The 23190-nt window shown below is 41.2% G+C and overlaps 1 protein-coding gene across 2 annotated transcripts in view; it reads left to right on the top strand.

The window, feature by feature from the left end:
• Window positions 1-23190, top strand: part of fdxr (ferredoxin reductase) — a 31784-nt gene that overhangs the window by 5225 nt on the left and 3369 nt on the right. The window contains exons 3-11 of one of the 2 annotated variants that reach the window (XM_034194178.1): window positions 9865-9960; window positions 12242-12364; window positions 12475-12588; window positions 14613-14714; window positions 16106-16213; window positions 16394-16478; window positions 21626-21825; window positions 21899-22070; window positions 22146-22319. In XM_034194178.1, the coding sequence (XP_034050069.1) occupies window positions 9865-9960; window positions 12242-12364; window positions 12475-12588; window positions 14613-14714; window positions 16106-16213; window positions 16394-16478; window positions 21626-21825; window positions 21899-22070; window positions 22146-22319 (1174 nt within the window). The remainder of the gene's footprint in view (window positions 1-9864; window positions 9961-12241; window positions 12365-12474; window positions 12589-14612; window positions 14715-16105; window positions 16214-16393; window positions 16479-21625; window positions 21826-21898; window positions 22071-22145; window positions 22320-23190) is intronic. The other variant, XM_034194179.1, reaches the window with a different exon arrangement.

The following is a 23190-nucleotide window of genomic DNA, read 5'->3' as shown; positions in this document are numbered from 1 at the left end:
TTTAATACACTTATGCTAATAATAGGCCCTACAAAATAATAATAATGCTAATTTAAAAAAGGACAGTCCCATGACAATCAGTTCAATCAAGTACAAGTTTTCACAGATTGAAGGTAAGAAATAAAAGGTTGCCAAACTTTTAAAAACCCGTCAGCCCTCCCTCTAAACTTGATTATTTCACATTTAAAAAAAAAAAAAAAAACATAAGCTTTTTCAACCAGAGAGAAATGGATGGGGATTGAGGAGCTTTCCAGGATAATAATTGAGGGAGGTGATGTTCTATTGGCTAAGTGTTGAGCTTCAGACCAGAGGATCCTCAGTTCAAAACCCAGTCTGACTGGAAAATCGCTAAGGGCCCTTGGGCAAGGTCCTTAATCCCCTAGTTGCTCCCGGTGTGTAGTGGGCACCTTGCCTGGCAGCATTCTGACGTTGGTGTGTGAGTGTGTCTGTGTGAATGGGTGAATGTGAGGCATAATTGTAGAGCACTTTGAAATTCTGTTGCAGATGGAAAGGTGTTACATGAATGTTATGTGGGCCGCTGAAGAGGAGGTACTGCTGGCCCACCACCACCAGAGGGCGCCCTGCTTGGAGTGCGGGCTCCAAGCACGAGAGGGCGCCCAACCCAGAAGAAGTGACAGCTGTCATTCATCCTCAGCTCCAGCTGTCACTCATTCCTCATCATCACCATCACCATAAAGGCCGGACTGCAACTCCACCTCCTCGCCGAGAAATCAACTACCGAAGAGGTAATTTTCTCTGCTGACTCATATCGTTGAGTGATAATCTGAACTTCTTTTGCAGCCGTTATCCTGTGGTGTTTGTCCTTATCTGTGGGATTGGCGTTTGGTGTGACAGCGACGGCTTCGCCTCACACCCCAAACCAGATAAGTGGTTTAAACAGGAGCTGCACGAATGTGTGATTGGAGGTGGAGGTGCTCCCTCCTAACTGAGTGCAGACTGTGGATTACTGAGTGTGCGGATTCACACTCATTCATCTTGTCTTTGTTTTCTGCCAGCAGTACCAGGGTCGACAGCCGAAGAGAGAGGCCACCTGGGGACTCGGGACTTGGCGGCTCCGGTGTTCTTCAGACCGTTGGTGGTGGAAGCCGTGTGGGACGCGGCTCCTCTCTCGTCGGGGGTCTTCTATCTTCGAGCCTGCCCACACGTCACCTGGTGTTAATTGACTTTACAAATTTTGTGTGTTTAGTTGTGTGTTGTCACAACATTAAATTCTTACTTATTGGCTTATTCATTGTCCGTTCCTTTGCGCCCCCTGTTGTGGGTCCATGCTACGACACCTTCCCAACAAATGTGGTCCATTTAATAATATTCTGCATCAGAATATTATTGTAATATATTTATATCTGTCTGTCTGTCTATATATCTATTTATTAGAATAATATTCTGCTAACAATTAAGTAAAAGCAAAAAAAAGCATCCACTTGTGGGTTAGTAAAGGACACAGCAGGTACTCAAGGAACTCCAAAAATAGCGATCAGCGGACAAGATTCCAGTCTGACTCCAAGATAACATCAAAATAAGAAATCATATATGGCTGACGTTTGAGGCAAAAACAAACAAACATATGACTTAAAGCAAAGGGAGAGGATTATGTTTATCACACAGACCAGAAACATTGGGATTTTGGACAAATGCAGCCTGTGTACTACTTTAAATTGACAAAGGGAAAGTTCTGCACAAGATGATGATGTACAAATTCTGTCAACTACTTTATCCCAGAAACCTTCCCCGGACTCCAGACCCAACGCTTGTTCCCAACTACAGATAGTTTTATTGACTGGAAGATTGTCCATTGAAAGAATAAGATTATCAGTTTGCGATATAGGAACTTTCTTATGTGGCGTAAGTTCAAAGAGGTCCTCCCAAGGACGTTTAGGGGGCTGAGAGATGAACTTCAGAAAAATAGTAGATGGACAATATCTAATTTGAAAGAAACTAAATACGAGTAAATGAGATGAGGGCAGGCCATATCAGTAAATTTAAGAAAGGTATTATCCTTAATAAGATCAAGGAAACATTTAATGCCCTTCGTACCCCATAAATGAAATGCAGAGTCTAGGAAGGATGGAGGGAAGAGGTGATTATTACATAAAGGGCCAAGAGCAGAAGGAGAAACGTATTTGAAGAGAGGTGACTACTGACACCAAGTTACATGAGGCACTTTGAGCCATTAAATATATTTTTTAATGTTAGCTGCCCAGTAATAAAACATCCCATTAGGTAAAGACAGAGCTCCACTGAGCTGACATTTTTGTAGTGATTTACGTACTCTTGGAGTTTTAGCCTACCTCCCCCTATAAATGAGGAAACCATTGGATCAATTCTTTTTTTTTTTTAAGGGTTTGAATAAGAACAAAGGAATACACTGAAAAAAAGGTATTAAAAACGTGTGTAAAACATTCATTCATTTTCACTATATTAATCCTACCTAAAAGCATGGCGGCTTCTCCTGTCTCTCCCACACTTTTCTGCTCTGGGTGTGAAATGTTTAGTTATTCCTCGGCCTCCTTTAGTAGTAACGGTACTTGTAATAAGTGTAGCTTATTTGTAGCTTTGGAGGCCAGGCTGGGCGAATTGGAGACTCGGCTCCGCACCGTGGAAAATTCTACAGCTAGCCAGGCCCCTGTAGTCGGTGCGGACCAAGGTAGCTTAGCCGCCGTTAGTTCCCCCCTGGCATATCCCGAGCAGCCGGGAAAGCAGGCTGACTGGGTGACTGTGAGGAGGAAGCGTAGCCCTAAACAGAAGCCCTGTGTACACCGCCAACCCGTTCACATCTCTAACCGTTTTTCCCCACTCGACGACACACCCGCCGAGGATCAAACTCTGGTTATTGGCGACTCTGTTTTGCGAAATGTGAAGTTAGCGACACCAGCAACCATAGTCAATTGTCTTCCGGGGGCCAGAGCAGGCGACATTGAAGGAAATTTGAAACTGCTGGCTAAGGCTAAGTGTAAATTTGGTAAGATTGTAATTCACGTCGGCAGTAATGACACCCGGTTACGCCAATCGGAGGTCACTAAAATTAACATTAAATCGGTGTGTAACTTTGCAAAAACAATGTCGGACTCTGTAGTTTTCTCTGGGCCCCTGCCCAATCGGACCGGGAGTGACATGTTTAGCCGCATGTTCTCTTTGAATTGCTGGCTGTCTGAGTGGTGTCCAAAAAATGAGGTGGGCTTCATAGATAATTGGCAAAGCTTCTGGGGAAAACCTGGTCTTGTTAGGAGAGACGGCATCCATCCCACTTTGGATGGAGCAGCTCTCATTTCTAGAAATCTGGCCAATTTTCTTAAATCCTCCAAACCGTGACTATCCAGGGTTGGGACCAGGAAGCAGAGTTGTAGTCTTACACACCTCTCTGCAGCTTCTCTCCCCCTGCCATCCCCTCATTACCCCATCCCCGTAGAGACGGTGCCTGCTCCCAGACCACCAATAACCAGCAAAAATCTATTTAAGCATAAAAATTCAAAAAGAAAAAATAATATAGCACCTTCAACTGCACCACAGACTAAAACAGTTAAATGTGGTCTATTAAACATTAGGTCTCTCTCTTCTAAGTCCCTGTTGGTAAATGATATAATAATTGATCAACATATTGATTTATTCTGCCTTACAGAAACCTGGTTACAGCAGGATGAATATGTTAGTTTAAATGAGTCAACACCCCCGAGTCACACTAACTGTCAGAATGCTCGTAGCACGGGCCGGGGCGGAGGATTAGCAGCAATCTTCCATTCCAGCTTATTAATTAATCAAAAACCCAGACAGAGCTTTAATTCATTTGAAAGCTTGACTCTTAGTCTTGTCCATCCAAATTGGAAGTCCCAAAAACCAGTTTTATTTGTTATTATCTATCGTCCACCTGGTCGTTACTGTGAGTTTCTCTGTGAATTTTCAGACCTTTTGTCTGACTTAGTGCTTAGCTCAGATAAGATAATTATAGTGGGCGATTTTAACATCCACACAGATGCTGAGAATGACAGCCTTAACACTGCATTTAATCTATTATTAGACTCTATTGGCTTTGCTCAAAAAGTAAATGAGTCCACCCACCACTTTAATCATATCTTAGATCTTGTTCTGACTTATGGTATGGAAATAGAAGACTTAACAGTATTCCCTGAAAACACCCTTCTGTCTGATCATTTCTTAATAACATTTACATTTACTCTGATGGACTACCCAGCAGTGGGGAATAAGTTTCATTACACTAGAAGTCTTTCAGAAAGCACTGTAACTAGGTTTAAGGATATGATTCCTTCTTTATGTTCTCTAATGCCATATACCAACACAGTGCAGAGTAGCTACCTAAACTCTGTAAGTGAGATAGAGTATCTCGTCAATAGTTTTACATCCTCATTGAAGACAATTTTGGATGCTGTAGCTCCTCTAAAAAAGAGAGCTTTAAATCAGAAGTGCCTGACTCCGTGGTATAACTCTCAAACTCGTAGCTTAAAGCAGATAACCCGTAAGTTGGAGAGGAAATGGCGTCTCACTAATTTAGAAGATCTTCACTTAGCCTGGAAAAAGAGTCTGTTGCTCTATAAAAAAGCCCTCCGTAAAGCTAGGACATCTTTCTACTCATCACTAATTGAAGAAAATAAGAACAACCCCAGGTTTCTTTTCAGCACTGTAGCCAGGCTGACAAAGAGTCAGAGCTCTATTGAGCTGAGTATTCCATTAACTTTAACTAGTAATGACTTCATGACTTTCTTTGCTAACAAAATTTTAACTATTAGAGAAAAAATTACTCATAACCATCCCAAAGACGTATCGTTATCTTTGGCTGCTTTCAGTGATGCCGGTATTTGGTTAGACTCTTTCTCTCCGATTGTTCTGTCTGAGTTATTTTCATTAGTTACTTCATCCAAACCATCAACATGTTTATTAGACCCCATTCCTACCAGGCTGCTCAAGGAAGCCCTACCATTATTTAATGCTTCGATCTTAAATATGATCAATCTATCTTTGTTAGTTGGCTATGTACCACAGGCTTTTAAGGTGGCAGTAATTAAACCATTACTTAAAAAGCCATCACTTGACCCAGCTATCTTAGCTAATTATAGGCCAATCTCCAACCTTCCTTTTCTCTCAAAAATTCTTGAAAGGGTAGTTGTAAAACAGCTAACTGATCATCTGCAGAGGAATGGTCTATTTGAAGAGTTTCAGTCAGGTTTTAGAATTCATCATAGTACAGAAACAGCATTAGTGAAGGTTACAAATGATCTTCTTATGGCCTCGGACAGTGGACTCATCTCTGTGCTTGTTCTGTTAGACCTCAGTGCTGCTTTTGATACTGTTGACCATAAAATTTTATTACAGAGATTAGAGCATGCCATAGGTATTAAAGGCACTGCGCTGCGGTGGTTTGAATCATATTTGTCTAATAGATTACAATTTGTTCATGTAAATGGGGAATCTTCTTCACAGACTAAAGTTAATTATGGAGTTCCACAAGGTTCTGTGCTAGGACCAATTTAATTCACTTTATACATGCTTCCCTTAGGCAGTATTATTAGACGGTATTGCTTAAATTTTCATTGTTACGCAGATGATACCCAGCTTTATCTATCCATGAAGCCAGAGGACACACACCAATTAGCTAAACTGCAGGATTGTCTTACAGACATAAAGACATGGATGACCTCTAATTTCCTGCTTTTAAACTCAGATAAAACTGAAGTTATTGTACTTGGCCCCACAAATCTTAGAAACATGGTGTCTAACCAGATCCTTACTCTGGATGGCATTACCCTGACCTCTAGTAATACTGTGAGAAATCTTGGAGTCATTTTTGATCAGGATATGTCATTCAAAGCGCATATTAAACAAATATGTAGGACTGCTTTTTTGCATTTACGCAATATCTCTAAAATCAGAAAGGTCTTGTCTCAGAGTGATGCTGAAAAACTAATTCATGCATTTATTTCCTCTAGGCTGGACTATTGTAATTCATTATTATCAGGTTGTCCTAAAAGTTCCCTAAAAAACCTTCAGTTAATTCAAAATGCTGCAGCTAGAGTACTGACGGGGACTAGAAGGAGAGAGCATATCTCACCCATATTGGCCTCTCTTCATTGGCTTCCTGTTAATTCTAGAATAGAATTTAAAATTCTTCTTCTTACTTATAAGGTTTTGAATAATCAGGTCCCATCTTATCTTAGGGACCTCGTAGTACCATATCACCCCAATAGAGCGCTTCGCTCTCAGACTGCAGGCTTACTTGTAGTTCCTAGGGTTTGTAAGAGTAGAATGGGAGGCAGAGCCTTCAGCTTTCAGGCTCCTCTCCTGTGGAACCAGCTCCCAATTCAGATCAGGGAGACAGACACCCTCTCTACTTTTAAGATTAGGCTTAAAACTTTCCTTTTTGCTAAAGCTTATAGTTAGGGCTGGATCAGGTGACCCTGAACCATCCCTTAGTTATGCTGCTATAGACGTAGACTGCTGGGGGGTTCCCATGATGCACTGTTTCTTTCTCTTTTTGCTCTGTATGCACCACTCTGCATTTAATCATTAGTGATTGATTTCTGCTCCCTTCCACAGCATGTCTTTTTCCTGGTTCTCTCCCTCAGCCCCAACCAGTCCCAGCAGAAGACTGCCCCTCCCTGAGCCTGGTTCTGCTGGAGGTTTCTTCCTGTTAAAAGGGAGTTTTTCCTTCCCACTGTAGCCAAGTGCTTGCTCACAGGGGGTCGTTTTGACCGTTGGGGTTTTACATAATTATTGTATGGCCTTGCCTTACAATATAAAGCGCCTTGGGGCAACTGTTTGTTGTGATTTGGCGCTATATAAAAAAAAAATTGATTGAAATTGATTGAAAAGAGATACTGGTAAATTAGCCCATCTTTGAAACACAGACCTTACATTGGACAATAAAGGATTTTCCACTACATTCACGTTCTATTGTTTTCAACTGTTTGGACAGAAATATTCATATTAATTTTAATTTTGCCACAAATAATAGATTTAGCTGTTTAGCCATTGTAGCTAGTTGGGAGAGTTAGTTGTACGCCACTTTTCAAGAAGGTCTCATCTGACGTGCAGAGAAACAGTTTTATGAGGGTTCGGCTGTTAGTTGCATCTCATAAATGAGATGTTGCTAATTTTAGCATCACTGGCTTTTCTAGTTTGACAGGAAACTGTGTGTGCAGACTTTGGATCCCCAGGTCGTATGATACGTGTACACAGTGATGACAGTTTGTCTTATTTATTGACTAAAGTACTGCTGATGTATACTGGTATTTTAAACGGAGTGATTTGTGCACATGAGATGGAATTGCTGCATGATGTGGTTTTTGTCTTTTGCAGACAAATAGAAATGGACTCTGCTAAAACGCCAATACAGCACTGTGACTTTTCTGTATGGACATCACATGTAGGCATATTCAGTGTAGGTACAGTGCACTGAAAATCCAAATTTTGGATGGTGTTGTTATACACGGAGCCCTCACAAACATCTGGATCATGAGTCAGTCACTGGAATAGAACTGAAGTGTCGCTGCACACAGTCAATTCAGTTCAGATCTCTTTATTCTTCAGATACAAATTTATATCTGATGTTATGATTAAAATGCATACAAATGAAAATTTATGACATGGTAATCCTAAATCCAGTGGTGGGCACAGTTCCACTAATCCGCTAACCGCTAATGATCAAAGCCGATGTTTCATTAGGGGATTAGCTTTTCAGATAACTTTGAAAACCATCAGCAGACAAATTAGCTTCCGATTAATTTAGGGCTGACAATTTTTTGACCTCTAACATATTTTTGCGGGCATAGTGCATAAAGCTTAACAGTTAAAAACATTTGTGTAGTGTGAAATCAAAGATTTTAGTGCCGAGCTGTTACATGTTTTGTAGCAGACAGACAGCTATGAGAGGTACAGCTCTATCCTCTGCAGGCAGAGAAGAGTTGACAACCAGAGAGGAGGAAAAAAAAGATAATTTCTCTTCACAACATACAGACTCGCTGGCATATTGCCCAAGTCATGCACGGGTAGACAGTTTTGACATATGGTTAAAATTTTAAACAAACTAATTCCAGACAGGTTATTTAAATTAATGTCAAGTCTATCGTTTTCTAAAGTGAAAATATCAGCTATATGTTTTAAAGTAATGCACTAATTTTGAAAGTTTTAGCATTTAGACACACATGCCGCAGTGCATTATGGGTAAATTAGTTTCCTGACATGAGTGCTTGGTTGGTCGGTATAACACACAACTTACTGAAACGTGGTGAGTTTTACAAATAAATCTGAAATTGTAAATATGTCATTTTTTCAGTTGTAAAAAAGGCAATTTGAAAACTGGAAATTCTGTTTAAGTGGGTTCAGCACTTTTAGCGAATGTGTGGCAAATGCTGTTCATACTGCCATACAGAATTTTCAGTTTTCAAATTGCCTTTTTTTTTTTTTTACAAATGAAAAAAAATTACATATTGACAAATACAGATTTATTTGTAAAACCCACCACACGTTTCAGTAAGTTGTGTGTTGTACCGACCAACCACCTGGAAACAAATGTACCCATTATGCACTGCAACATGTGTGTCTAAATGCTAAAACCTTCAAAATTAGTGCATTACTTTAAAACTAAAACATATAGCTGCTATTTTCACTTCATAAAATGACAGATGTGACATTAATTTAAATAACTTGTCTGGAATTACTTTGTTTAAAATTTTAACCATAAGTCAAATCTGTCTACCTGTGCATGACTTGGGTGATATGCCGGCAAGTCTGTATGTTGTGAAGAGAAATTGTCTTTATTTTCCCCTCCCTCTTCCTTTTGCTCTTCTCTTTCCTTTCTCTCTGGTCACCAGGTCTCTTTTACTGATAGAAGGCTAATCTGACACAGAAGCACTGGCTCATTGTTGTGTCAGTAGCTCCTAGTGTACTGAAGTCAATACTGAACGTTATTGGTTTAGCTTTTATCTGTAACTTCTGTGAATTTTTTTTAGTTAGTTAGTGGATTAACTGTTATGAAAGCTAACTTTTTGGTTAGCTGTGCCCACACCGCCTAAATTGGAAGTCAGTCATTCATGTTTTTTTGTGTTGATTCCATTACCTAAAAATAGTCCACATGTTAGCACAGAGCACTTGTGCAACCTGCTGCTGTGACATTCTGCCAGTGTGCACAACAACTGTCCTTCCATATCCTGATATTTAAGAGGAGTGGTGTGATGGACCATAGGTGATCTGTGATCTGGACAGATCCTGCCCTCAATTCAGCATGCATATAAGCCACAGATTAATTGAGTTCCTGTCAGTGGAGCATATTAAAAACAGACCGCCTCTGCCATCCGACACAGCCTGGTGCCAACGTGATGCACATCAGGGTCCAAGCTGCACCTTCCCCACAGCATCATGAGCCAAGCACAGGTGGGGCCATGGTGGCTGGGAGTCCGCTAAGCTCAGGGGGAAAAGAAAAAAAACAAAACAACTTTTTCTGACTTTTGCTGAGTGGTGTGCCTGCTCTGGAGAACATGGAGGAAATCAAGTGATGAGGCACGGGGAGCTGTGCCTGGCACCTCAGTATGGAACAGGAAGGCGTTCGATTTTATTTAAAATGTTGCTTATGTATTGGCCATCTTGATTTCATTCAGGACCATAGGCGTCAGTTCCTTGTTTTAACTCTTCTTTCAGTTCTTTAATAAATGGCAAACAAACTTATATCTGTCTCCTTATTTATTTATTTTTTAACTGTGGGTTAAAAAATTAGCCTCAACAGTCATGTCTGGTTGGCTTGTTTTTACTTTTGCGTTTGTGGCGTTTTCAATCCGTATATATTCACAAAAGGAAGTCAGTTTTCTCATTTTCAATTTTTATTTATTTATTTATTTGCAGGCACGCCAAGAGGTTGAGGTGGACATTTATGAGCGGCTTCCTGTCCCCTTCGGCCTGGTCAGATTCGGGGTGGCCCCTGATCATCCTGAAGTCAAGGTGTAACATAAAGGAAGCAAACGCAGCATGCTGGTGCTTCAAATGTCTGTCTCTTATCCTCTGTGATCACAATATGTCATCATTGTTTTCTTTGCTGTCTTCCACTTACCTTTTTAGTGAAACAGAGTTCTCAAAATTCTTTTCATGTCTAGTTTTGGTTACACAACGTTCAGTAGCAACAGTGTAAACATGATGTGACTCGTATCGTACCCTCCAGTTATCTGTACGCGGGGAAGGCTGCATCAAAATCTGCTTGAGGCTTCACAGGATGCCTTGAAAACAGTTACCCACCCAAAGCATGTTGGAGCCTGTAGTAAAACTCCAAGTCGAAGTCATTGAGAAACAGAAAGTAAAGATTTGAGCCAAGGAATTTGTATAATAATAGCAATCAAGTTTCACAGAAGTACGGGTAATGATTGACTGTTTTGTGCAACTGCCAGGTGATGAATTTCCAACAGAGTATAATGAAAGTGAAAGGCCAGGATTTAGACACCACCCTGACAGGATGTGTGGGCATCAACCACCCGACTGCTATGATGCTAACTGGAAAACCTGAACATTTACAGCAATTGGACTCCAACATGAAGTCCAGTTTCTTTTAGATCTTCTGGTACCTGGATAACTAAGACCCTTCATCAACACATTAAACAGTTACAGGGCTATTCCACAGAGTGCCGTTCTACTGTCATCGGCCATGAACCAAAAAAAGTGCAAAATGAGATGAAACTGCTTAATCCTCCCATACTACCAGCTGCAGGCTTGCCTCCTAACGGGCTGGCTTATAAAGTGCCGACCTGGCAACCTGCTCAGAGTCAGTGGTAAAGGTAACAAGATGTTGGCACCGCTAAAGAGGCCACCGAATGAAAAACGTGCCGCACTCTCGGCCAGGCATGATCGAGCTGTTCAACTTTGAAGAAAACCCCCAACAAACTCTCCTTCAGCTTCAAATTTTTTAGCACAATCAAACATGTTTCAAGCCATAGTCACTACGAATACCGTGTTTAAAGAAGTTTGATTGAAGCTTTTAAGACTACGAATACCCAGAAGTTACCACGTACAATCAACGGTTTAGAGAATCAGGATGGAATATTTGAACATTTCAGATACATTTCATCCCAATTTAAAATCTGGTGCTGATGACAGCCATCACTTCTACGTATACCAAGTTTGTTCAAGATTGTCAAAGATAGTTCAAGAAGTTACTACAATGCTTTAGAACACACCCTGGTTTGCTGTTCAGGATTAAACAGGAAGGAATGGCACTCAGTGGAATAGCCAATTTAGTTTTTCTGTGGATTCTGTTTTATTTCAGGTTTTCTCTCTTTCTTTTTATTCAAATGATGCTGAAAAATAATTGGGGAACCAAACTGTCAAACTGTTTGGTGGATGGCTGTGAAAATTCACACGTTGGTGTCATATAAAGATGGGCATGAAGTCAAATAATTCTGGTCCAGCATCTTCAAGGGGAGAAAATTGGACTTTCTGTGTATTTTTTATGCTACATTTTCCAGAGTATTAGTCGCACCTGTTTAAAAAATACCTCTTGATGAGGAAAAACCCATATATGAGTTGTGCTGGAGTATAAGTCACACCTTTTGTCTGTATTTGCAGCTCTTTAATTTGGGTTTTTTGTGCGTTGTTATAGTCCACTTTTTATTATTGGCATTCATTCTTATATTATTAGAGTTTATTTTGTTTAGTGTTGTGTTTCCTGGGTAAGTTCTTTATAAATAGTCATTGTAATTAATAATAATAAGGAATGTGTGATTTGTCTGTATACAAGTCACACTGGAGTATAAGTTGAAGGACCTCCCAAACTAGTAAAAAAAAAAAAAAATACACACGACTTGTGCTTTGTGAAATACAGTATTATATTTTGTCAATTACATATCCAGATGTTGACCAGCTTGTACATTGTGTGTTTGCTCACAGATCTCTAGTTTTATGTGCCAGCTGAATTATATGAACTCTGAAAACTTTGAAGGTTGTAGGAGAAAGAACATTTAACATTTTGGTGGTGATCGAAATTCTGACACCGGTTTGTTGTCACTTTCCTCAACTTCTTAAAAAGTGTTTTCACTTGTATTTTCAATAATTCAAAAGTAATACATAGTTTTTTTTTTAATGACATCTTTAAGTATAAAAACTAAATGGTTATACATCCTTTGTAGTTTTTGTTTGTTTGTTTTGGGGGGATTCATGGCTGTTGTTTTGAGCTAAAAGTTTCAAAGTTAATTTTTGTCCTTTTACTTGTGTCTTGCTACACGTTTCATTTCTGCAGAACGTCATCAACACTTTTACGCACACGGCCAAACATTCCCGCTGCAGTTTCTATGGAAATGTGGACGTTGGGAAGGACGTGAGCGTCGAAGAACTGCGGCAGAACTACCACGCTGTGGTTCTGGTCAGGAGACACGTTGTTTAAATTCATGTTTAAGAAGTAAAATTTGCCCTCGCTGTGTGTGAGCGGAAATTACAGTAAGTGTCATGAAATTTTGGTATATTTTGTGTTAGAGTTATGGTGCGGAAGGAAACAGGAAGATGGGAGTACCAGGAGAAGACTTAGCTGGTGTTTACGCTGCCAAAGACTTTGTGGGCTGGTACAACGGACTGCCCAGCTGCCAAGAGGTAACATATCCCCAGTAACACCCTGCTAATGTGACTAACAAGCACCAAACCTGACTGATGTATTTTGCTAATCTGATCCATCTGGCCACCATATTAGCCTGTCAAATTATGAGGTCCTCTCACTTAAAAATGTGATTATCTTGTATAGGTCTTTACAATGAGCAAATTGGTGTTATTTGGATTGAAGGTGAGTTCCTGTCACAGCTGTAAGAATAAGACCTTGTGAGATTTTAGCAGAATAAACACAAATGGAAGTAAAACATGAAAAATGTTCACTGTGGATAATTGGGGAGAAACACAGGATGGAATATTCAGTTTTTACAAGCATGTTTGTACTTCATGTGTATCCTGTTTTATTTTGAAGACTCACCGTCACACAAAACCACCTCTAAATATGTGGCTTTGATGGCCATCTTGAAAAATGCCCGCCATGATGGAATTTCATGTGATTATTTGATCAGAATTGCTAAATACACCTTTGGGAACAGGTGCTTTTATCGTCACTTGCATGATTACCTCTGCCAAGGAGGTTATGTTTTCTGTCGAGTTTGTTTGTTTGTTTGTCTGTTTGTCAGCAGGATGACTCAAAACGTTTTGAATGGATTTTGATGAAATTTTGTGGAGTGGTTGGAAATGACAAGAGGAACAAGTGATTAAATTTTAGTGGTGATCCGGATCACGATCCTGATCCAGGAATTTTTTAAAGGATTCTTCACCATTGCGGCATAGGGGGAATTTTGACATTCTAGTTTCTAACTCCACAAAAACAAGCCAGAAAGGCTTGAAAAAAAATTAGGGTGTAACATAGTCAAATGTTCTGTCAAACAACAAAGTTTGGTGATGATCGGATCCGGATTCCGGATCTGGTGATCCAGAATATGCAAAAATATAGGGAAAATAGAAAATGTGTCAGTGTGAGGTGACAAATGAAGCTAGAGATGCACAACTAACACCAAACTGTAGCTGAATCTGTACTGATTCAGTAAGGTGTCATCAGATTTGATGTAGCTTCAAATGTTATGGAGCTAGATCCAGAAGAAAACCGCCATTACCGAACAATCGTTTTTATACAATAACTTTTGAAATAATAAAGACATAAAAGTGATTCCAAGTTCTAGTGGTATGTTTTCATGGTCAAGGATGTCAAATATTAAGGAAAGAAAAGTGTATGTATCATAGTTTTGGTTGTAACACTGAATTGTTGAATAGATCACTGTGCCAAGGAGGGAATCTCTTTAGGGTCAGTGACCCTATGGCCTTGTGTAGCACATGCAACACTTAAAAAATAGTTCTATTTCAGAATTTATTGTTATTTATTTAGAGAAGTGTTTCATAAATGTTAAAAAATTAATAAATTTGCAGTTTAGTTTTATAATAAATTAAATTTTGTCTCTTATTTGTTTTTGTCTATAAGCACATGCAATATCAATATCAGTGCTCAGATGACAGTAGTTTCTGGGAAAGGTGCAAGTTGCAATAAACTGTGATGCCAAGCGCTAAGGATACATGCTATCCAGTCACAGCTGAAATATGAAATATATGTTATAGTATATAGTTCATCATCGGCACAACATAAAAGTCTTAGTGCAGACTGTTGCTTGCAAATTTGAAGTATTCTCAACTATTTTTCTTTTTTTTTACAGTGTGAGCAAACATCGTTAGACTTTTTAGGTTCAGTGATTCCACGGCGTGTAGATGTTATGGCGTCGGTGACCCCATGGCCTTGGCGGAGCTTTGCACTCTCCGAGTGTTTCTAGTTCTAGCATAAGATGGACTTTATCTGTCCCACTGTCCAAACACTAGCTGTAGTTGGTTATGAGCCCCGGCTTCACCCTGAGTCAGACTGAGGTCTTGTCCAATGGAAATCATTGACTCTCATCTGCAGATGAGCACCTGCACCAACGCGTAGATTACAGAAGATCTGCTTGGTCATCTGTTTGTGTTTTGTTTTTGTTTTTTTTCTGCTCTCTGTTTTCTGTCAGATCTCAATCTCTCTTTTTTTGTCTTTTGCTTCTTTTATTCAGTTGTGTCCAGACCTGAGCTGTGAGACGGCAGTCATCTTGGGACAGGGGAATGTAGCATTAGATGTGGCTAGAATTCTTCTGTGTCCAGTTGACATTTTAAAGGTACGGAACCAAATATCTCCTCCAACCCGGTAGCAGAAACTTAAAAAAAATTTTAATGCATTACCTACACCTTGAGTTTGAATTCACCTCTGTGCTCGTTATCTTACTGCATCATCGGAAGAAATACAGGTTGACATTACTGCCAAAAACTGCATTTTGTTACACTGTTCAAAACTGTTCAAAAGTCTGTGAAGAACTGTAACCAAAACTACACTGAATTAATGTTAATTTGTACAGCAGCATGCAAAATATATCATGACTTTTGGCGACTCAAATTCTTGAGAGAAACACTGAGAGCTAACAGTGTGTCGGCCTGTTTGCTTTACGCCAGTGCACATCTATGTGCTGCAGAGCAGTTATTATATATAATAACAATATATATATATATATATATATATATATATATATATATACACACAAATACCACAGATAGGTCAGATACCAGAACAGCCTATAAACACAGAAACACCACAAAATCAAAAGCAGAGCTCTAAACTGTGCTCCCTACTGGGGATCAAACCCGCGACAAGAAGGGTCACCTTTAGTTAATGGTCACATCCAGGTGATGCCGCAAAACAATGAAGACAACAAATATGAGGGTCATGTATCATCAAAACACACATACATGAGGATTTTAAATATTTCATTTTTATTTATTTTTTGAATTTCTCTGAAACCCCAATTTTTTTCAAGCTTCCTTATTTGATGATCAGCGTCCACATCAGTGTCTTTATTAATGTGAATTTGTGATAAATCTTCCTCGCACTGCGTAAATCATATGTCACAACAGCCTGATTTTACACATGATCCATGACAAATACAGAAAAGTAGAAATGAATGGCAAAATTGCTTCTTTTTTTTTTTTCTTTTTTTTTTTGAGACTCTTCAAAAACAAATGTTCTTTTCAGTGGAGCCCGTGTCTTATCAGATGGATTTGTTTGGAAAATTAACAAATTGTGAGCTTTGTTCAAACTCAAGTAACATTTACAGTAACGTAGAAGAAAGCAAATGACAAACCTACAAAAAAATGTAAGAGTCCAGTTTCAGTTGCTCTCCTCGGTGTCAGTTTAACAAGCAGTGATCGTATTAAAATAAGTTTAAATATCAAAATATGTCTTTCACAGAAACTTCTAATTTCATTGAATCTGTAAGAAAAATTTTGAACTGTTAGAGTTTAGTTACAGTGATTATTGTGGAAGTTTGTTCATCTGAAGAAAATCATAAGTAGAAATCAACTTGCAACATTCTGATCTTTATCAGGGAAAAGTGAACCTGGTCTCTCAGTGTGCTGGAGGATGGGTCCTGGATCGCGGCCCCGTCTGATACCTGTGTGTTCTGCAGGAAAGTTGTTTTCAAGACTGCAGAGAAAAATCTGTTTCAATTGTCTGCAGAAAACTGATATTACTCAGCCGGCTCTGGAGGTCCTGGCCGAGAGCCACGTCCGCAACGTCCTGATCGTGGGCAGGCGAGGACCCACACAAATTGCTTGCACAATCAAGGTGTGTGTCAGCAGGTGGTGCAGCACTGACAACCTCACCAGTCAGGAACCGAACCGGTATAAAGTTGTCACACAGCAGAGTATCCTCCATCCTCACGTTCATGCTACATCACATCAGGTCCAGTTTGTATTCCTTCTCAGGACTGCTCAGACCTTCCTCCTGTGTTCTCCTCGTCTGTAGGAGCTTCGAGAAATGGCCACCCTGCCTGGCATCAGACCTGAGATGGCAGCAGCTGATTTTGAGGGTGTTTCAGAAGCTCTTAAAGGTCAGATGTGACATTTTTCCTGATCGATTTCAAAAATCTGTTTTACTTCTGTTGCCTTTATTGTTATGTGTCGGACGCGGGCGGAGAGCCGACCAGCGTTTGACAGGACCCAGTATAAAATAAGCAGAGCACGGTTCAAAGGATAACAGAATTTAATAACATAACAGTGAGTGCTCAATTACAAACAAATAAGTGCGCGGTCTGGCGAGGTGGAAGAACGGTGCGCTCCCAGCAGCACAAACGGTCCGGAGCCAGAACAGTTCAGACCCAAGGACCCCGCCGACACTCCCCAGGTGGCCGCGACCAACCGAGTCTGTGAAAGAAGAAACCATCATGTGAGTCCACCACTCCACACACAGAGAGACCACTCAAAGGTGTACATAAACAGCAAACACTTCCTGGCTTAATCACCAATCAGCTTCCCATCCTGCAGGCATGGAACACCCAGTTCAATTCTCCACTGCAGTGGAGGCTGATTAAACGACTAACATAACAGCTCAATATTATAAGGTGTGAGGGACACCACATTTACTGACTGTACTCATGTTAGTCACAAAACCTAAAGTACCTCAGGAAGTGTGCTGACGAGCGTGAGACCTCACCCCCTCCTCTTTCACAGACCATGGCATCAAACCTGGTACGGTCTCTGCATCCATGATGATGAGATGGTTCTCTAGACGTCGATCTCACCCGTCTGGTCTGGTCGAGTCTCTGGCAAATACACACTGTGTACTCCAGACTTAAATGCAACCATGCCCCAATCCATAAAGATGCACCACAGCTGTGAGTCCTGACGAGCTGCACATGACAAGCTTCAGGTGATCAGGGTGAGGTCCTGATAACTCAGCCACACAGCCACTCAGTCCTGAACGCATGCCACCTGGAAGGAAAAACAAAAGACAGAAAACAGAAGACAAACAAAAGCCAGCCAGGCACGCCAGGCACCCCAGCCACAACATTTATAGCTGGATTGCTACAAAAAAGCAAGGTGGTCCTGCATCAAAGTAGTGCTCAAAGTCATGCTCATAGATCAAAGTACAGATTGTATGAAAAACACTATTCCCCCTACAGTTACTGTCAAATTTAGAAGAAATTTCTACAACCCCAATGAAGTTGGGATGTTGTATAAAATGTAAATAAAAACAGAATACAGTGATTTTCAAATCCTCTTCAACCTATATTCAATTGAATACACCACAAAGACAAGATATTTAATGTTCAAACTGATAAACTTTATTGTTTTTGTGCAAATATTTGCTTATTTTGAAATGGATGCCTGCAACACGTTTCAAAAAGCTGGGACAGTGGTATGTTTACCACTTGGCATTGTCTTGCTGAAATAAGCAGGGACGTCCCTGAAAAAGACATTGCTTGGATGGCAGCATGTGTTGCCATGTGGTCCTGCTGTAAAGTTGTCAAGGTCATTGTCAATCAAACATCAAATTCTAAAGCCATTTAACAAATCTCTTCAAAAATACTCCTCGTACAGTTACTGTCCTCAGGTGGTCCTACATCACTGTGTTCCTCAAGGTCAAAGTTCAGATTCTATGGCCACAATTTCTTGAAAAGTTATATTTCCTGTACAATTACTGTGTGATTTGGGCCAAATTTGCGCACAGTGTTCCTCAAATGGTCCTTCATCAAAGTTGTGCTCAAGGTAATGGACACATGTCAGATTCTGTGGCCACTCAGTGAATTTCATGACATTGTTACTCCTGCAACAATTACAGTCTGATTTCCCCAAATCAGAGAGTTTCAACAAATTTGCACACAGTGTTCCTCAGGTAATTTTGCATCAAAGTTATGCTCAATGTCATTGTCTAACATCACATTCTATGGCCACTCAGCGAATTTCATGAAACATCTACTCCTACAATTACAGTCTAATTTTGAACAAATTTACGCGCAGTGTTCCTCAGGTGGTCTTGTATCAAAATCGTGCTCAAGGTCACAGCCTCCAACAGCTCCATCTGCTCTCACATGTTCTGACAAACAACTTTGTTCTTGACACCGTGACCCTGATAGAAACACCTTCATCACATGAAACCTTCTGCTGTCACTGATGTTTAAGGTCTGTGTTTCCACTGAGTATTAAAAACAGGCTCAAAACCTGGAAAAAGGTTTGTTTTGGAATTTTGTTTCATTTGTTTAATTTCCAGAAAGAACAAAATGTCCTGCACCAAATGTCACAAATAGGAAGGAAGAGGTGACAGCTGTGGTTATGGCCTGCAGAGTGCTCAGCTGCTGTTAGACGTTTCAGAATTTAAAGACAAATAAAATAAAATAAAAATCATCCTGTGGCTTCGTGTTGCCGGGCAAAACTACAGAATTTAGAGAGTCTGACAGCTGTGCACGACTCGTTCAGATGCTCAGCTCTGTTGCGTCCTTGTCCTTGTCTGAATAAATGTCGTTGGGTTGATGGATGCTGCAGAGCGGGGTCAGGCGTAGCAGGGTCAGGCGTAGCGGGATAACGCACAACATAACCTCGTCTTGCTCTGCTGCACACATGTTCAGCGGTTTGTTTATGCCTCTGGTTAGCCCCATCAGTGAGGCGCGGTTTGTGATTACAGCAGCACACCAAAACAGGCGGGTGTAGCGCTCAGCGCGTGCACCTACAGACACCCACCAGTATCAGTGAGGGCGCTGTTTCTCCAAAGCATAAACAACAAGGAAAGAAATTGGGCATTTTATAGAATTTTTTTTTACTTGCACTAATCTAACCGACATTCCCCCAAATACAACTACTTAAAATGTATATTTTGAGAGATATATATAGGGGTGGTGGCCAAGTGGTTAATGCGCTTGGTTTCAGTGCAGAAGGTTCCGGGTTCAAATCCCACCCCTGCCACATTTCTCCATGTAAGGTGGAGTTGCGTCAGGAAGGGCATCCGGCGTAAAACCTGTGCCAAATCAACTTGCAGATCCACCTTGGATTTGCTGTGGCGACCCCGAGTGCAAACAAGGGAGCAGCCGAAGGGACTTACACATATATATATATATATATATATATATATGTATGTATATATATGTATATATATGTGTGTGTGTGTGTGTGTGTGTGTGGAGAGACAGAGATCATGTATGTTAGCATGAACTGAGTGCTTCCGGTGTTTACAGTGATGCTTACCAACATATTTGTGGTGAGCGCCTTAAAGCAGAAATTTACGATGGATTTATTCATTCATGTGTCTTGAAAACTCACTAGAGTCACATAGCAAAATTCTAATCTGCCAACATTAGCATAAAAATACAGTAGAGTCACATAACACAATGCTAACAGCATGAAAACTCGCTAGTGTTACATAACGCAGTGCTAACAGGCCAACGTTAGCATGAAAACAATAATAAAGGGCATCACAAAACGTGATGCTGACATAGCTCTCACAATGCTGTGCTAACAGTGCTCGCATCACATAATGTGGTGCTAACATAGCTCACATATTGCTGTACTAACAGTGCTAATATCATAAAACGTGATGTTAACATAGCTCACATAATGCTGTGCTAACAATGCTAATATCACAAAACATGATGCTAACATAGCTCACATAATGCTGTGCTAACAGTGCTAGCATCACATAACGCGATGCTAATGGGTTAACGTTAATGTGCTAACATTTACCAAAAACAGATTTGGGCCTCAGATACAAGATACAGTCTTTGATCAAATGTACGAGGTCTGTCCATAAAGTATAGGTCCTTTTTATTTTTTTCAAAAACTATATGGATTTCATTCATATGTTTTTACGTCAGACATGCTTGAACCCTCGTGCACATGCGTGAGTTTTTCCACGCCTGTCGGTGACGTCATTCGCCTGTGAACACTCCTTGTGGGAGGAGTCGTCCAGCCCCTCGTCGGAATTCCTTTGTCTGAGAAGTTGCTGAGAGACTGGCGCTTTGTTTGATCAAACTTTTTTCTAAACCTGTGAGACACATCGAAGTGGACATGGTTCGAAAAATTAAGCTGGTTTTCAGTGAAAATTTTAACGGCTGATGAGAGATTTTGAGGTGACACTGTCGCTTTAAGGACTTCCCACAGTGCGAGACATCGCACAGCGCTCTCAGGCGGAGTCATCAGCTTGTTTCAAGCTGAAAACCTCCACATTTCAGGCTCTATTGATCCAGGACGTCGTGAGAGAACAGAGAAGTTTCAGAAGAAGTCGGTTTCAGCATTTTATCCGGATATTCCACTGTTAAAGGAGATTTTTTTAATGAAAGACGTGCGGACGGGTCCGCGCGTCGGCTCGCAGCCGCCGCGACGCTCCGCCACAGGAAAAACACCTCTGTTGGAAGCCTTAAGGACAAGTTGGAACATGTCCAGCTGTTAAACAATTTATCATATACTCACTCCACTGAAAGCCATCAAAAGCCAACTGGATTTTACAAATGGTTATCAACACGGAGGTGTTTTTCCTGTGCCGCCGCTCTGCGCCGGCTGTATCCCGACGCGCGGACCCGTCCGCACGTCTTTCATTAAAAAAATCTCCTTTAACAGTGGAATATCCGGATAAAATGCTGAAACCGACTTCTTCTGAAACTTCTCTGTTCTCTCACGACGTCCTGGATCAATAGAGCCTGAAATGTGGAGGTTTTCAGCTTGAAACAGGCTGATGACGCTGCCTGAGAGCGCTGAGCGACGTCTCGCACCGTGGGAAGTCCTTAAAGTGACAGTGTCACCTCAAAATCTCTCATCAGCCGTTAAAATTTAAACTGAAAACCAGCTTAATTTTTCGAACCATGTCCACTTCGATGTGTCTCACAGGTTTAGAAAAAATTTTGATCAAACAAAGCGCCAGTCTCTCAGCAACTTCTCAGACAAAGGAATTCCGACGAGGGGCTGGAAGACTCCTCCCACAAGGAGTGCTCACAGGCGAATGACGTCACCGACAGGCGTGGAAAAACTCACGCATGCGCACGAGGGTTCATGCATGTCTGACGTAAAAACATATGAATGAAATCCATATAGTTTTTGAAAAAAATAAAAAGGACCTATACTTTATGGACAGACCTCGTATTTTCCCTCAAACCAAATAAGGATTCTTCTCTTGTTTTTTGGGGGGTGGGGGTGGAGTTAGTGATCAGTAAAATAGATTTTATTGATAATTTGTTCTGATAATTAAATTTTTTAATTGTCCCGTATCTGTCAGATCTTCCGAGGCCGAGGAAGCGTCTGACGGAGCTCCTGCTGAAGACGGCGCTGGAGACTCCTGGAGAAAAGGAGGAGGAGAAGCGGAGCCAGGCCTCCCGCGTCTGGGGTTTTCAGTTCTTCCGAAGCCCCGTGGCGGTCCTGTCTGCTCCTGGTCACCACAGAACCGCCGGCATCCGCCTGGCAGTGAACAGGCTGGAGGTAAACAGGATTTGAAGCAAATCTGTGTCCAGTCAGCCTGTCCTGTCCAGTTAACATTCTCGTGCATGGTCAGGGTTCGGGGGAAGGCGCCCGTGCGGTCCTCACCGGGAAGGTGGAGGAGCTGACCTGCGGCCTGATTATTAGCAGCATTGGGTACCAGAGCCTCCCCATTGACCCGTCAGTGCCCTTCGACTCGCACCAGGCTGTTGTGCCAAACATGAACGGTCGCGTGCGAGATGCTGCAGGTACTGGACCGTCCAGGACGCTGTAAAACTGCACATACTGGACAAAATAAGTCACATGTCCCTGTTTGTGTCCAGGTTTGTACTGCAGTGGCTGGCTGAGGACAGGCCCCACTGGGGTGATAGCCACCACCATGAACAACGCCTTTGACACTGCACACTCTGTACTCCAGGACGTGGACTCGGGGACTTTGGACGTATCTGTGACCAAGTCTGGGTCCAAAGGGGTCGTCTCCCTGCTGGAAAACAGAGGTGCACTTTACGGCTTCTTAAAGGGTTTTTGGTTTTTGTGTGTTGACGTCCACATGGCTGAGGACTTTAAACATCCTGTTTTTGAGCTAACGGCTCCCTCTTGTGGAAAATCTGCAGTGTGCAGCTCCTTCTTGTCTGTAGTTTAGTGCTCTGAAAGGAGCCTTGAATTTAGATCATTTCCCCTGCGGTGCAGCCAGTGGGTTCGACCTCCAGTATGTGCTGGTAGTCACTCAGTTAGTTAGTTGGATAGTTAGTTATGCTTCACTTCACTTGTGAGTGAGATAACTTCAGTTGTAGTGGACAGATTGTCACCACATGTGGTTATATGCATTACACAAAGTGACGCCAAGAAGCATATGGGCTTTGGGGTCAAAGGTCAAGGTCATTGTGGCATGCTGAAAACCTTGTGAGCACAATAACCTCTTTCCTAGTTGTCTGATTTTAACCAAACGTGGGTATGTGTGTTTGGCATTGTGATGCCAAGCAGCAAAGTGACTTTTGGGTCAAAGGTCAAACTTAATGAACTCTATTTTGTAGAAGCCTCCTGCAGGAAGAAAAAAAAACTTGGTATGTGCATTACACATATTGACCCCAAGAAGCCTTTGGATTTGGGGTCAAAAGATCAAGTCAAGGTCATGAAAAGCCTTCTGCAGAAAAGCATCACATGTCAACTTGAATGAATGAATGAATGAATTTATTCAACACACACAGACCAAAATGACAAATTAACCATCACAGGGAAAACAAAGAAAACAATCTGACAAAGCGCTCATGGGACTTGTAAGATTATCCACGTTTTTCCATGGTGCTTTGGCTTGGTGCAGACTGTGGTGAAACGGGGTTAAGTAGAGTGCCTTAATTGAGAGAGTGG

This window comes from Thalassophryne amazonica, chromosome 18 (assembly GCF_902500255.1).
Source record: "Thalassophryne amazonica chromosome 18, fThaAma1.1, whole genome shotgun sequence".
Taxonomy (NCBI): Eukaryota; Metazoa; Chordata; class Actinopteri; order Batrachoidiformes; family Batrachoididae; genus Thalassophryne; species Thalassophryne amazonica.
This window is presented reverse-complemented; position numbering and strand designations above follow the sequence as displayed.